Below are 15,605 nucleotides of genomic sequence, written 5' to 3' on the forward strand. Positions count from 1 at the left end.
TCTCTACTTTTCCTTTCTTTTCCCCACTTGAGAAAGCAAACACAGATCTGGAAACAATGTCTCTCAAGGCAGTGTACTGGGCGGCAAAGTGAAACAGTAGTCAGGGGAAAGCTGAACAACCCTGTCTTTCCACATCTCTTCTGCCCCCTCTGCAGTAGAGAAGTGGAAACCTAGATTTGCTAAGCTTGCCACTGATTGCTTAATTTAGCCCTGATACATCAGAAACGATCTCCTTCCTTGGGATCATTTAAATAATGAGTGGGACTTGTGCATGAGAATGGCTTCACCTTTCACTGCTTCACTTTATGTATCGAGAACCACATAAAAGTGGATCAGCACTCAGACATAATTCAACATGACCAAATGCACTTAGAGTGAACTGTGTTTAATAATGCTGTAGATTACGGGAGGCAAAGGATGTCAGTATATATCGAGATCATATCTAGTGGAAAGATATGTGGCAACAGCAAGCCGTGCCAGACAATTTGCAAAGAAACTAAATCAAATACTAGCCATGATATGTGAATAGAAAAACAAAATCATTAAATGTGTCATATAGAATCTATAAACCAAGTGGTGGAACACATTAACATGGAAATAATCCCTCTATCCAATTTAGCAGCATTTTGTAAAAAATAAAATCTGCCAAAGAGTTCTACTTAATATTAGAATGATGACGCTACAATCTTTCATCTGGTAGTAGTAAATTTAATCCTATTATTCCCTCTTTTGCAGCTATCCAAATAATTTCCCCAGAACCCACTGCCATTGTCATTAGTTAGGATTCAAGAGGAAGCCTAAGATAATTAGATACTACAATCCCATTGATAAGCACACAGTTATTAAACTTATAGTGAATCACTATACACAGAAGTAATACCTGCTAAATCCAGAGATATATACTACCAAGTAAAGGGGCATAGCGATGGTGGGCAGCCTGTAACCCTCCAGATGTTGCTGGAAGTCAACTCCCATCAATACCCACCCAACATCATTAACAGTTATGGTTTGTGTACCTTAAGAAATGAAGTTGGTTGGATAACAAGCCCACTCACAAACTACTCCAATGTGCATACACACAAAAGCTGATACCCAGAACAAACTTAGTTGGTCTCTAAGGTGCTACTGGACAATTTTTTAGTTTTTTAATTTATTTCAACTGTGTCAGACCAACACAGCTACCTACCTGAATCCAATGGAACTATCACTGCAATCCTATGCACAAGTACCTGAGAACAGGTCTCACTGAGTCTCTTTGTTAATGTGCCTAGAATTGCAACTCAAGATTGCAGTCCTAGACACCAATGGTGGTCCTTCGGATGCTTTGGGCTCCTGTTCCCATCATCCCTTGTCATCAGCCATCTGACTGAGGCTGAAGGGCATTGGAGTCTAACAGCATCTGTAGGGTCAGACACAAGTTCCTCAGTCATGGCCTAAGCTAAGGCAACAATGAGGTCTTGGTTTTGCATGGCGTCCTTTGTACTCTACTAGAAACTGAATATAGCCCTTTAGTCAAACCTGTGATGTGAACCTTAATTGCACTGCCTGCAGTTTCCTTCTGCCTCCAAGGGCCAAAATATCACCTTATTATTTCCGCCTAGTAGAGTTTTTCTGCCTCTGCTTTATTTTCTGTATGCGTGATTCAGATTTTGATCACATTCTGTTGTATAAAAATGGTCAAATGTTAATTAAAGTACATATATAATAATGGCACTTGCATTATTAATTTACACCACTAATGATTTGTTAGCAAAAAGAAAGTTTTGGATAATGAAGTGAATTAAACAACAGTTTTAGCATTTCTTCCTCAGACTGCGCTCTTCTCTAGAAGTATTTAAGTCACCCTCTGGTAATGGTGAAGAATTGTACCTCAATTCATTATGCACACACAGCACAGTTTGACTTGAGTATATTAAATTTTAAATGTATGGAAATGAATATGTTTCATATTCATGCTTAATTAACCACTGTCCTCACAGAGCAAGGTCTTGACCCTAACAAAACCCTTACTCGTGAGCATATCGTGTTCACCAAGAAATCTCAATAAAGCCAATGGCAAACTTAATGCAGATGTATGAATTCAGTGGAAACCCCAGCAGGAAGAAAAACAATTCACCCACTCATCCAGAGCTGTAACTTTAAGCTTGAACAACACCCATATACATTTAAAAAATAAGCCCAATTCAGACATCCTAATCCATAACGCAGCACCAGTTCAAGACCTTCTGCTACCTGACACAAATGACAAGATGGCTCCCTCTCTTTTCCACATGCAAAAGCCAACTAAACTGGAAGCTGAGTCTTATTTCAATACTTCCACTGCTTCTGAGAGCAACAAGCTAATACTGAGGAGCAGAAGAGGTCATATGGTACATAACACTGTCATCCAACAAAAGGTTATGGCCGGCAGGCCCAGCCCACTGGCATTGGAGTCTAACAGCATCTGTAGGGTCAGACACAAGTTCCTCAGTCATGGCCTAAGCTAAGGCAACAATGAGGTCTTGGTTTTGCATGGCGTCCTTTGTACTCTACTAGAAACTGAATATAGCCCTTTAGTCAAACCTGTGATGTGAACCTTAATTGCACTGCCTGCAGTTTCCTTCTGCCTCCAAGGGCCAAAATATCACCTTATTATTTCCGCCTAGTAGAGTTTTTCTGCCTCTGCTTTATTTTCTGTATGCGTGATTCAGATTTTGATCACATTCTGTTGTATAAAAATGGTCAAATGTTAATTAAAGTACATATATAATAATGGCACTTGCATTATTAATTTACACCACTAATGATTTGTTAGCAAAAAGAAAGTTTTGGATAATGAAGTGAATTAAACAACAGTTTTAGCATTTCTTCCTCAGACTGCGCTCTTCTCTAGAAGTATTTAAGTCACCCTCTGGTAATGGTGAAGAATTGTACCTCAATTCATTATGCACACACAGCACAGTTTGACTTGAGTATATTAAATTTTAAATGTATGGAAATGAATATGTTTCATATTCATGCTTAATTAACCACTGTCCTCACAGAGCAAGGTCTTGACCCTAACAAAACCCTTACTCGTGAGCATATCGTGTTCACCAAGAAATCTCAATAAAGCCAATGGCAAACTTAATGCAGATGTATGAATTCAGTGGAAACCCCAGCAGGAAGAAAAACAATTCACCCACTCATCCAGAGCTGTAACTTTAAGCTTGAACAACACCCATATACATTTAAAAAATAAGCCCAATTCAGACATCCTAATCCATAACGCAGCACCAGTTCAAGACCTTCTGCTACCTGACACAAATGACAAGATGGCTCCCTCTCTTTTCCACATGCAAAAGCCAACTAAACTGGAAGCTGAGTCTTATTTCAATACTTCCACTGCTTCTGAGAGCAACAAGCTAATACTGAGGAGCAGAAGAGGTCATATGGTACATAACACTGTCATCCAACAAAAGGTTATGGCCGGCAGGCCCAGCCCACTGGCATTGGAGTCTAACAGCATCTGTAGGGTCAGACACAAGTTCCTCAGTCATGGCCTAAGCTAAGGCAACAATGAGGTCTTGGTTTTGCATGGCGTCCTTTGTACTCTACTAGAAACTGAATATAGCCCTTTAGTCAAACCTGTGATGTGAACCTTAATTGCACTGCCTGCAGTTTCCTTCTGCCTCCAAGGGCCAAAATATCACCTTATTATTTCCGCCTAGTAGAGTTTTTCTGCCTCTGCTTTATTTTCTGTATGCGTGATTCAGATTTTGATCACATTCTGTTGTATAAAAATGGTCAAATGTTAATTAAAGTACATATATAATAATGGCACTTGCATTATTAATTTACACCACTAATGATTTGTTAGCAAAAAGAAAGTTTTGGATAATGAAGTGAATTAAACAACAGTTTTAGCATTTCTTCCTCAGACTGCGCTCTTCTCTAGAAGTATTTAAGTCACCCTCTGGTAATGGTGAAGAATTGTACCTCAATTCATTATGCACACACAGCACAGTTTGACTTGAGTATATTAAATTTTAAATGTATGGAAATGAATATGTTTCATATTCATGCTTAATTAACCACTGTCCTCACAGAGCAAGGTCTTGACCCTAACAAAACCCTTACTCGTGAGCATATCGTGTTCACCAAGAAATCTCAATAAAGCCAATGGCAAACTTAATGCAGATGTATGAATTCAGTGGAAATCCCAGCAGGAAGAAAAACAATTCACCCACTCATCCAGAGCTGTAACTTTAAGCTTGAACAACACCCATATACATTTAAAAAATAAGCCCAATTCAGACATCCTAATCCATAACGCAGCACCAGTTCAAGACCTTCTGCTACCTGACACAAATGACAAGATGGCTCCCTCTCTTTTCCACATGCAAAAGCCAACTAAACTGGAAGCTGAGTCTTATTTCAATACTTCCACTGCTTCTGAGAGCAACAAGCTAATACTGAGGAGCAGAAGAGGTCATATGGTACATAACACTGTCATCCAACAAAAGGTTATGGCCGGCAGGCCCAGCCCACTGATGGGACAAGGTGAGGCACCTGCCCCAAGAAGATATTGTGAGATCTCACCGGAAGCCAGTGCCACTGCCAGCGCTTCATGGGCAACACCATGCAACACAGGTAAGACAGCTGCAGGCAGCAGTGGGAGAGGGGAGCAGCACATTCCCATTTCACCTCAAGCGGCAAAAGGGAATGCACTGCTCAGGGGGCTCAGGAAAAACATCCAGGGAGTTGTCCCTGATGTATCCCAGAAGCTGCCACCTAAGGTGGTTGCCTCACTCTGCCTAATGGAAGGAATGTCCCCATCCTACTGTGATGAAGGAAAGGCAAACAAGCTCCATTTCCCATTGCTGGCTCCTTCAAGATTCAAAATCGTGCAGGAACCTACATGAGTAAAGAAAGCTGCTCGCTACAGAAGTTGTCCCTCCAAATGTGATTCTAATCCTGTGGGAGATTAGAACAACTGCACAGGGCTACTGTTGTCTTTAACTGAAATGGGGATCGTAGCTTACAAATAAAATCCAGTAGCTTAATATTCAGTATTTCATCTTGAACATGTTCATGTTGGCCCACGACGATTCATGCTATGATATCTTAGATATCGATTCAACAATGATTTTACTCATGCACATGGAGTTCTAGCCTTGCTCTCTGTGCGGTGATTCTGTATGTTCTCAGTGTGGTTCAGTTTGAGCTGAAGAAAAGATAGTTCTGCTGAGCACCTATTGGCTGCTACCCATGACAGCACTAACAACCACATGCATTCTTGGGATCAATTTTGCAAAAATAATTAAATAATCTTGTAGTTTTATTTTAAGTGAAGGTAGTAGAATACATATGTAGTTCTTTGAAAGGTAACAGCCCACCAGATGTACAAGGCATGGGGCAACAGCAATACTGATGGCTAACAAACCTCTTTGACACAGGCAGTAACTCAGCAATCCAGCATTCACTTGTTGGAAAGCCTCTCCTCCTTCCGGAGGGGAGGAGTTGTGACCAGGAGACAATTCCTGCGTCATGCAGGGGGCCTTCAGCCCCCTGCCCTCTCACTATCGCTGGCGCTCCACGCCCCCCCCCCATTGAGCACCCAATCGAGTGGCACCGGGGGGCGTGGTTTAGCTGCTCAAATGAGGCCGCGCCAGCTTCCCCCGCCATTCACTCCCAATCTACCCCTGATGTCACCGGGGGTCGTGCCATGGCCCCCCACCACACAGGGCAGAGCTTATAGTTGTATTTGCATCAACAGGCTCCCCCTACTGGTGGTTAACCCCTCATTCAGACTCACCCCTCTCCAAGTGGGTGGAGTCAAATTGTCAGTGGTCCAATGCCTAAGTCACTACCTTCTCACATGCTGTAATCAATAAAGTTGTGGCCTTTTTTTGCCCATTAACCTAATATACTGTGTCCTTGTGTCTTCATTCCCCAAGCGGGGATCGGGTCCTCGAATCACAACATATTTTATAACAAAATGATGCAAAGCTGGCTTCGCACTGTAGATGAAGATGCTCCTATGACTATCCTTAGACTGCTTTTAGAAATCACTCCAAGATATTATTCACAGGATCAATGTACAGGATGACTTACAAAAGCAAAATTGTAAAATGTAGTGTTTATTGGGCAAGATTGGAATGATGATTGGCCCCGTATGATGTATTCTCATGTGTTCTAAGAAAAACATTTTAACTGAACTTTTCTGAAGCAAAATCCCCTATACCCTAAATACAAGGGTTTTTGTTCCTAAAGTTTTAAGAAACTTTCTACTTTCTTACAAAAAAACCTCAGTATTTTAAAAAATGGAAGTAATATCATCTCCAGTCTAACATATCTCTGAACTGTCAGACAGCAAAACTTACTTGCAAACAGGAAATTCATTTAAACGCAATTGGAAATATTCTGCTATGATATTTATAGCACATTCATTACACCCCAAGTTGAAAGCACAGACTTTTAAATCATCTGCATGAATTATAACCCAGGTCCATGATGACATGAATAATAATCCAAAAAAATGGATTTGTAATTTACTAAAATGCTGCCTGAGAAATGGAAAGCTGATTTTTAAATCAGACATTTGAATGGATGAATAAAATTTCTAATCAACACAAAAATAACAGTTGGAAGATTAGTGTTGCTGTTATAAATAAAAGCCAGTAAAAGTCTTTTAAATTTCCTTTCCAATGTCCCTGTTTATGCAATACAAGTTTACACAATTACATATATTCAAATCTGATTATCATGCTAATAAGAAGAGAGAAAAAATCAGCAGTCATGAGGAGGTACTTAAAATTTTAGCCCACCCACTGTCCAAAAGAACCACAAAGAAATAGCATTAGCATCGGTCTATTGAATTTGCTTACATATTCCACAACAGTAGTTGTTGGTTATATTTTACACCATACCAATGACTTAGACATGGTTAGGGTGACCAGAATAAGTCCTTCCTTGTGGAGTGGAAGGTACCAGAACAGGTGTGTGTGTGGACCAGCTTGGTTCCACTCCTGGCACAAGGCACCAGTTGAACTATTCTTGTTAGAGCACATGTGAACATTTGTTAAAGGCAATTGTCTAACAAAGGGTCCTCCCTCCCCCTATTGTTTCCCATTGTCTATTTAGAAATGTAGGCTCCTTCAGAGCAGGGACTTGCCAATTTTGCTGTGCAACTCTCTAAGGCTGCAGTCCCTTGCAGACTTTTCAGGCATCAAGCCTCTTTGCACTCAGTGGGAGCTACTGCTGAGTAAACATGCACAGGATTATGATATAAGGTGCCATGTACACTGATGATGTTATGTAACTAATAAAATCATTATTAAAAATTATAATTCACTTTTAAAGTTACAATTTTCACTGCTAGATTTGGTCTTGCAAACCAGGGATGCAGTCATACTAGATGAGCTGAATTTAGTTCCCACTAAGATCCATGGTGGGACGTGGGTGGCGCTGTGGGTTAAACCACAAAGCATAGGACTTGCCGATCAGAAGGACAGTGGTTCAAATCCCTGCGATGGGGTGAGCTCCCGTTGCTCGGTCCCTGCTCCTGCCAACCTAGCAGTTCGAAAGCACGTCAAAATGCAAGCAGATAAATAGGTACCGCTCTGGTGGGAAGGTAAACGGCGTTTCCGTGCACTGCTCTGGTTCACCAGAACCGGCTTAGTCATGCTGGCCACATGACCCGGAAGCTGTACGCCGGCTCCCTCATACAATAAAGCGAGATGAGCGCTGCAACCCCAGAGTCGGCATGACTGGACCTAATGGTCAAGGGTCCCTTTACCCTTTACCTAAGATCTATGGTAATTAAGCCTTCATTTCAAAGGGACCCAAATGCAATTATCTTAGGCTGGATCTAACATATGATTTCCGATATTTCCAATTTAAGGCTGTGAGCACCATTGCATATATAGCCAAAATGGTACCACCCATACCCAAGTGGAAGGCTAGGCAGCTGTGGGAGAACCCCAAGATTTCGAGAAGTGCAGGTGGAGGAACCGAATCTGAGAACTCCAAAGAGCCACAGGAGAACTGAACATGCTTAGTGGGCATTCTGGCCAACTATTTTGGATGGGATGGAAATGCAGAGGGAGGGAGAATGAAACAGAGGGGCTAGTCCCACTTACAACATTCTATAAGTCAGTCATGGTACGTGCATTAGCAGAGGGCATAGCTGGCTTTTATAGCCAGAGAGCAGACCAAATGAAAGAAGTTTCCCCTCTGGTCCACTCACTAAACCACACTCCCAAGCTTGCCCACAATTGGCTGCAACTATGGGCAAGTCCCAGGAGTCAGCACCACCAGCAAAGAAGGAAGTGATGTCCACCCCCCAGAAGATCGCCCCACTGCCGCAGCCGCCACTCCCCTCCGGCCGGCAGGTGAGCAGCCATTGCTTTATTTAAGAAACTTCTGCTTTTTAATACTTACATTGTAGAGGAGCAAATTCAAAGTGCTAATAAATGTGCCATTGTTCTCTCTTACAGATATAGCAGCTGATGATCTAGAACAGATTTAGAAAGCAAAGTATTATTGATGGAATCATCTATTTTTATTATTTTTTTGCAATTCCATATTTCACTATTAAATCAGGTTTTGGAATTCACCACCAAGAGTATTTCCCCCCCCCCCCATCTTGTGTTTTTAAATTGCTACAAATCGGAATTTATAGTGGAAGCCCTGTCAGAGCTTTGAAACAATGGGCATTGCTAAAACAATGGATCAGGCAAATAATTAGCTAAGAAGCAAATTGATAGGGGAAAATAACTTGTTGTGATATACAGTACATAGAAATAGCATTTGCTTGTGTTACATATACTAATGTATTGCTGTGCAAAAAGAATTGAAAGTAAATATTTCTTTGCTTATGTACAAGTACTACTCTATCTTTAAGAGGAATTGTAGAAGAGCTTTCGTCATGAAAGCTAACACTAAAACAAAGCCTTCAGTGCCATGCTAATTCTATAGCAAACCAAATCCCTGGAATACTTTCCTTCTTGTCATTATTTTCCTTCTCTATATCCCCTTCCTTTCCTCTTCTCAAATTGGATGTCACTTCTAATTATGGAGGGGGAAATGACTAGAATCCATGCATTTCATCAGAAATCTGATATGTTCACAGGGCATATCGACCATGCAAAGCTCCAGCCAGCTACTTAATGACAATAAATACAGTGCAAAGGCTTCCTGATACACAGAACAATCATTTCTTGCAATATCATGCTCATACTTACGAAGCAAGTTGTGTATTATTGACCAGATATTCCAAGGGATAGCTGCAACTAAATTTATACAGAAGTCCTGGTAAATAGCTGATGATTGTGGGTGGATCTGGGGTGTCTATGTATCCCGAAACATTGCCTATCTGGACTGTTGATACATTGCCATAGGCATTAATTCCTGGAACTGAGGTTACCTGGTTGGATAAGGTCAGAAAACAGAATTATGGGGAGGCAATCTTATACGAAAATAGAATTTTTAAAATAGTGAAGATATGACTGTTAAAGGTTAAGATATCATCCATGTAAATTATTTGATGCACCACAACCTCTACATCAGGACGTAAGAAGCACCATGCTTGATCTTGCAAAAGGGCCACATAGTCCAGCATCTTATTCTCACAGTGAAGAACCATGGGAAGACTACAAGCAGTACCTGAGGGCAACGGTGCTCTCCACACTTGTGATTCCCAGCACCTGGTGTTAGGAGGCATACAGTAAAGGTATAACTATCCTCCTATTCTGCTGTCCCACTGACAGATACAAAGGGGAGCAATAGCTACCTACCTACCATTTCTGTCAAATATATCAAAGTGATTTGTTGCGCAACCTTAGTCCAATCTATTAGTCTGCTCTGAAATAAGCCCCCACAATACTTGCACAGAACCATGTATCCCCCAGAAAAGTGGGGGCAATATTCAGCAACTTCCAGTGGGAGGCATTTGAAGGAAATGGTGTTAGCTTTAAATGTGATAACAACTGAGATATTTTCTTCCTTTTTACCAATAGCCACAATGGGGGCAGAGATCTCCCCCCTCCTATGAATAAATGCTCCTAAGAATGACACTGCATCATGACGCCAGAGGCATTCTGTCACAGGAGTGTGACTAAACTGCTCTAAGCAATCAAACTGCTACTTGAGGCAGTGCGCCAAACTTTCAATTCTTTTGGTAAAAATACAGAGAAAGAGAGAAAAACCAGTGCCAGTATGGTAGAATAGGAACTGGGAGTTCAAATCCCCACTCATCCATAAAGCTCACTGGGAAACCTTAGACCAGTCACCAACTCTCACCCCAACTCACCTCAGAGGGTCGTACTGAGGATAATAAGGAGAGGGAGAAAACCCTCTTAGAACTAATGAAATAATAAATAATAAATAATAATAATAAATAATGGAGCCCTCATCCAACTCATAGTGAAAGATAAGACCACCAACACTCCAAAATTCAGCTTCCTCCCCTCCTCTTTCATCTCAGTGTTGCCTGAATAGAATTCAGAAAGAAGGTGGGTGGGAACCAAATTAGAATTAGTTGGTTCTGCCTGACAGTGACTCTGGCTTCCCCTACTGTTGGTGCTTCTGCTTTCTGCCCTGTCAGTCCCATTGGGTACCAACAGAGACAGGGGTATTTGGGTCAGAACCAGTACATGCATGGTCACTCCCCCTAAACATTCCTTGAACGCATAAACAGGTCCAGCATCTATTGAATAACCGTATCCTTGTAGAACTATCATTAATAATGTAACTGTGTATTGGAACATATCTGGAAGACCACTGTATTATGGGGAGTTAGGTACGATGGTCTGCAAATTTCCCCTTTGGGTGCCCTCAAAGTTGCGCAGGTGCAGACCTTGATCTAGCACTTTTGGGTAGTTAAAACAGTGCAGTGTTGTAAAGCAGAGCTCTCTAAGAGTTAATCACAGCTTGTGAGAATCAGCACTTATTATAGAAAGGCTACCTGGCTGAAGGAGTGGGAGAGGTGGGGCCATATGTCTTTTAGTGATAGAGCTACCTACATCCCCATATGAGTCATAAGGCACAAAATCAGTTTGGGTGCTTTCAGTGTTGAGCAGCATAGCATGGAGAGATCTAGACTGCCTCATCCCTTTGTAGACTGCCATATGTTATGACTACTCCCCTAACCTTGTCAGACAAAAACTTAGACATGGTTATGGGAAGGTGACTCCAGGCAAAGGTGCTCAAGTGTCATCTGCACTCCCAGGTAGTATGAGTCCCAAGCCCACCAAGGGGCAGAGGAATCTCAGTGCAGACCTTGCTGTCAACACTGAGGCTGCACATATCACCTGTAAGGAGTTTAATCCATTGCCTGCCCAAGAAGTGTAAAAGATTTTCCAGCAGCAGATGGAGTTGTAAGATCTTGTATTTCCCCTTCTTCTTTTCCTCATCCTGTCAATAATACTTGTTAAAGAGAATCTTTGGTGGTCTACATCTGAATCCTTAAAAAAAACTTGCCTTAGGCATCCAGAACTTTTGTCAGAACACAAAAGTCTTTGGTCTTGTTGGACTCTGCCCACTCTGTTGTGTAGTCCACAACATCCCTACTGGCATGAATTACTACTGACTCTATTTATAGTCACTATGTCTGTTCTTTACACAAGTTCAAAGCTAGAGATAAGCAAGATATGCTTACATGGAAGAAAATGGATGGCATGACCCAGCCCTTAGTCTTGCACACTAACATCAGCCCTTTGCCGTGACACCCAAGTGTCAAAATATTTGCATATGCAAATAATAGAATTTTCATTTCAATTAGCTTTCTTATAAACCATTTAATTGTCCCCTCTCAGTTATACATCTTCTGCAGTGAACTCCAGCCCACAAAGCATTTGACCTTGTACTGCTTCACTTGATGCCGTATCATTATCATTATTGCAAGAAAAGCACTGGAATTGCTAGGATTCTTTGAATGGCCAGCTAAGGAATGAAGAACTCATTGACTTTGATCCTATCTAGCCAGCTGTCAGTTTGTGAGCTCATCTCAGAGGAGAGACGTAGCAGATATAGAAGCACAGTGTCAAAGTACTTCCCGTGACAACCATCATTAGATGCAGGCAAGATTTCAGCACAATGATCAGATTCACATAGCTCAGGCATGCACATAATTCCTCTTCTAATCTCCCATGCTCCCAGAATATTTTCAGAATACTAGGAATTAAATAAATATATAAATAAAATATAAATAAAAAGCCACAAAGGTGCTATCTGTGCATACTCACAACTCCAGTGTTTACTGAATGAAAAAACATGAGGGTACAGAAAGAATGTGACTAAGCCATCACACTCCAAGTTTTCCCTCCAGATCCATCTCACTGGATGCTAGTTGTGGGGATGGGAATACCTGGTGAAATGCCATGTTTTGTGTTTTTACATGACACCACAAGAGAAGAGGGGATGAGGAGATGCTTCTTACACCGGCAGCTACACATTTCCCTATGCTTAGTTCCACCTTCAGAAATGATGAGGGTGATGCAAATAGTCCCATTATCACAAAACATTACAGCAAATGTGTTGGCTCATTTACAACTAAACATTTTATTCAGAAGTGGAAGAGTAAGACTTAAGATTGTAGCAATAACTGCTATCAATCTTCAAAAAAAAAAAATGAGCTGCTCATTCTTAAACTTCAGGCATTTGTATTTGCAAATTGCACCCCTCACTCGTGCGGCATGTTCTATTTCATACTTCATCTCTTTCTTTTTAGCAGTGAAATGTAACCAAGCATGATCTGCCAGTTTTTGTTTCCTCCCGCTTCTTATTTTTCCAAGCTCAATGAATCAGTTTGCAATTTTTTTAAAAAAAATATCTCATTAACAGTTATCAGCATTTCACTGCAAACTTCTTCTAACATACACACCTTCAATGCAATTTTGCCTAATACACACATTTCTGCAAACAGAATGCATTTTTGCCTGGTGTTTTTACTAATTCACGGAATTCGGAGAAGTGTGGCTTTCAAAGAACAGCATATTGTTTGGGGAGCTGGGAGTTAGTTACATTCAAACTAAAACGCAAACTGAACTGAAATTCTTCTCCATCTCACTGCGTAGCCTCAAAAGAATCGCATCTTACCATTAAAGCATTCCCACAGGCCTCCAAAGTGCTGAGATTGATTATGAAAATGACCACCGCTGGAAATGTGTTGTTGTTTATAAATCCCCTACAGTGGGAGTCCCCGTGTTTCCCATTTAATGCCAGATCCGTTTCAGAATAACCAGAAAAAAGGACAGTGCAAAAATTAATCTTCATAGTAATTGCCTGTACTCCACAGTAGACACTGATATCTCGTTCCGCTGAAATGAAAAGTGAAGGGGGGGGAACACATTGAAGTTATTGGAATATATTTATATATATTTATATTTTGTGATCTAAAAACAAAGCAATTCATGTGGAAACAAATGGACCTCCTTTGACAAAGAGTTCCCATTAAGGGTGGGTACCAGTATTAAAGAGGTTATGCTCTGCACCAGTGATGTGGGCAAGGTAATTTGACTGCCTTGGGTGGCACGATTCACTAGGGTAGCAGCTCCCAATGTCCATCTTTCTTTCTCCCTTGTTCCTGATATAGATCTTCCTTCATCCCTTCTCCCTTGTCAGGGAGGGGCATGCCACTCTGGGGTCCACTTCAGGTGCCAAAATGTCTTGGGCCAGCCCTGATGTACATCACGCCCAAAAACAGCAGTACATAGCAGACAATTTATTAGGATCAGATGACAGTCATGGAGTACAGTGGACGCTCGGGTTGAGAACATGATCCGTGCAGGAGGCACGTTCGCAACCCGCAGCGTTCACAACCCACAGCACCACATCTGCGCATGCGCAGGTTGCGATTTAGCGCTTCTGAACATGTGTGAGTGCCAAAACCTGCAAGTAACCCGTTCTGGTACTTCCGGGTTTCGACGCATCCGTAACCCGAAAACATGCAACCTGAAGCGTCTGTAACCCGAAGTATGACTGTAGATATTTAGAGAATAAGCATGTAGAAAACCCTGAGCTTTAACAAAAGATCTTCAGCCTGCTGAAACTGGCTTTTAGAAATGCAAACAATCTTGCAAGGAAAAGATTACCATACAAGCCATGGCTTTGAAGTAGGAACCCTACCAAAGTAAAGGCCTGATAATGTTCCTCGTTCTCTGACTTCCTCTATGCTAATCTGTCACAAACAGCAGGAAAACATGAAAGCCTCCTTATCATCACATTCACTGGCAAGCACAAGGATGGTCCACCGATTTCCCTGTTGCCCCAGCTGATTACATCATTGTACCTTCTCTGAAAAGAAAAGTCCTGAAGCCACCCTTCCCTATGTTCTCTGTCCGGTACACCGCTCTCTTACACCCTAACCAACTACAACACTGTAAAAGTCGAAATTCAAATCAAAGACCCATTGGTTTATCTTAATACCTTAGGAGCATCACATGGTACTTCATGCATAATAGGGTAGCAACTAGAATACACACATGCACACACGATACCTTGCCTGCCTTGTGACTTTGCTTTACCATTTTTGTACATCCTTCATTTGTAGAAAGGAACAAAAAACTCTCCCCTCTCACACACATTCAGGGCCTTTTTCCCCTCAGGGGATGAGCATGGTGAACATACAAATGCACCCCAAAAAGCTTTAATGTGGCAATAAATTGATACCACTCGTAATTTTCATCTCATATTCCATTCCAAGGTCCATGCAAAACAGCAGACATTTAATGCAGCATTACATGAACAAAAGGTTAGGTGTAGAAGACTCATAATGAAAAAGCTGGCTTCATTAAATGGGGCATTCAAAGCTTTCAAGCAACCCGAAATGATGTAGTATATGCACTTTTTAAATCTTGCGAGGAACCATTATGCAGCCTTTACACAAAAATTAGCCCTTGGAAACAATATTTCTTCTCACATTTTGCTCGCTGATATTCTCATTTCATGTAGGATGCAGATGAGCAAGTATTCTGAGCACCCAATTCATTTGGCTCCGGAAGTGTACACAGCAGCTATTAATAGCAATTTAGCATTCCAAGCAGCACAGTGGAATAGGTAGGTGATAGAAAACGATACGCACATTATTAGGAACTATTAGAAAAGGTAAAAGAAAATAAATCAGCAAATGCTATGAAAATATTATAGTAATCCTTGGTTCCTCTATATTAGTGCCTTAATCCTTATCAGCTTCACTTGAGAGCAGTGCCCACTAGTCATTACAGCTGTAATTTTAAGAATAACACTCAGCATTGCAGCTTTATTCAGAGAGAAAACATTCATATAAACACCTTTCTTTCTCCTCTGTGATCCCGATGCAGATGCTCATTTGAATGTACATCCTTAGCTGAATGTCATGCTTCTCCAAGCAATGCCAGCTCTACCATTAGGCAGAGTGAAGTGGCTGCCTTAGGTGGCAGATACTGAGAAGCAGGGATAAGCAGCAAGACTCTGCTTACCCATAGCTTGGAAGCAGGAGCAAGGCAGCAAGGTTAAGCTTGTCCATAGCTGGGGCTGAGCTCTGTTAGGTGGCTCCTGCCAGCATCCAATGATTTGTCTGCTCTGCAGTTCAGTTTTGTTGCTCCAGTTCAGTCAAATGATATATGTCCAGTGTTAGAAACTGAGATATGAAAGCTAGGAGCTAA

General features: G+C 41.4%; 1 protein-coding gene across 1 annotated transcript in view; it reads right to left on the bottom strand.

The window, feature by feature from the left end:
* The window catches only part of ZPLD1 (zona pellucida like domain containing 1), a 38,620-nt gene that overhangs the window by 12,226 nt on the left and 10,789 nt on the right, over positions 1-15,605 (bottom strand). The window contains exons 3-5 of the mRNA XM_083498701.1: positions 13,060-13,280; positions 9,207-9,388; positions 8,404-8,476 (exon numbers count right to left, since the gene is read on the bottom strand). Of these exons, the coding sequence (XP_083354827.1) occupies positions 8,404-8,476; positions 9,207-9,388; positions 13,060-13,280 (476 nt within the window). The remainder of the gene's footprint in view (positions 1-8,403; positions 8,477-9,206; positions 9,389-13,059; positions 13,281-15,605) is intronic.

Source organism: Podarcis liolepis (genome assembly GCF_965112155.1).
Source record: "Podarcis liolepis genome assembly, chromosome: 4".
Lineage (NCBI taxonomy): Eukaryota > Metazoa > Chordata > Lepidosauria > Squamata > Lacertidae > Podarcis > Podarcis liolepis.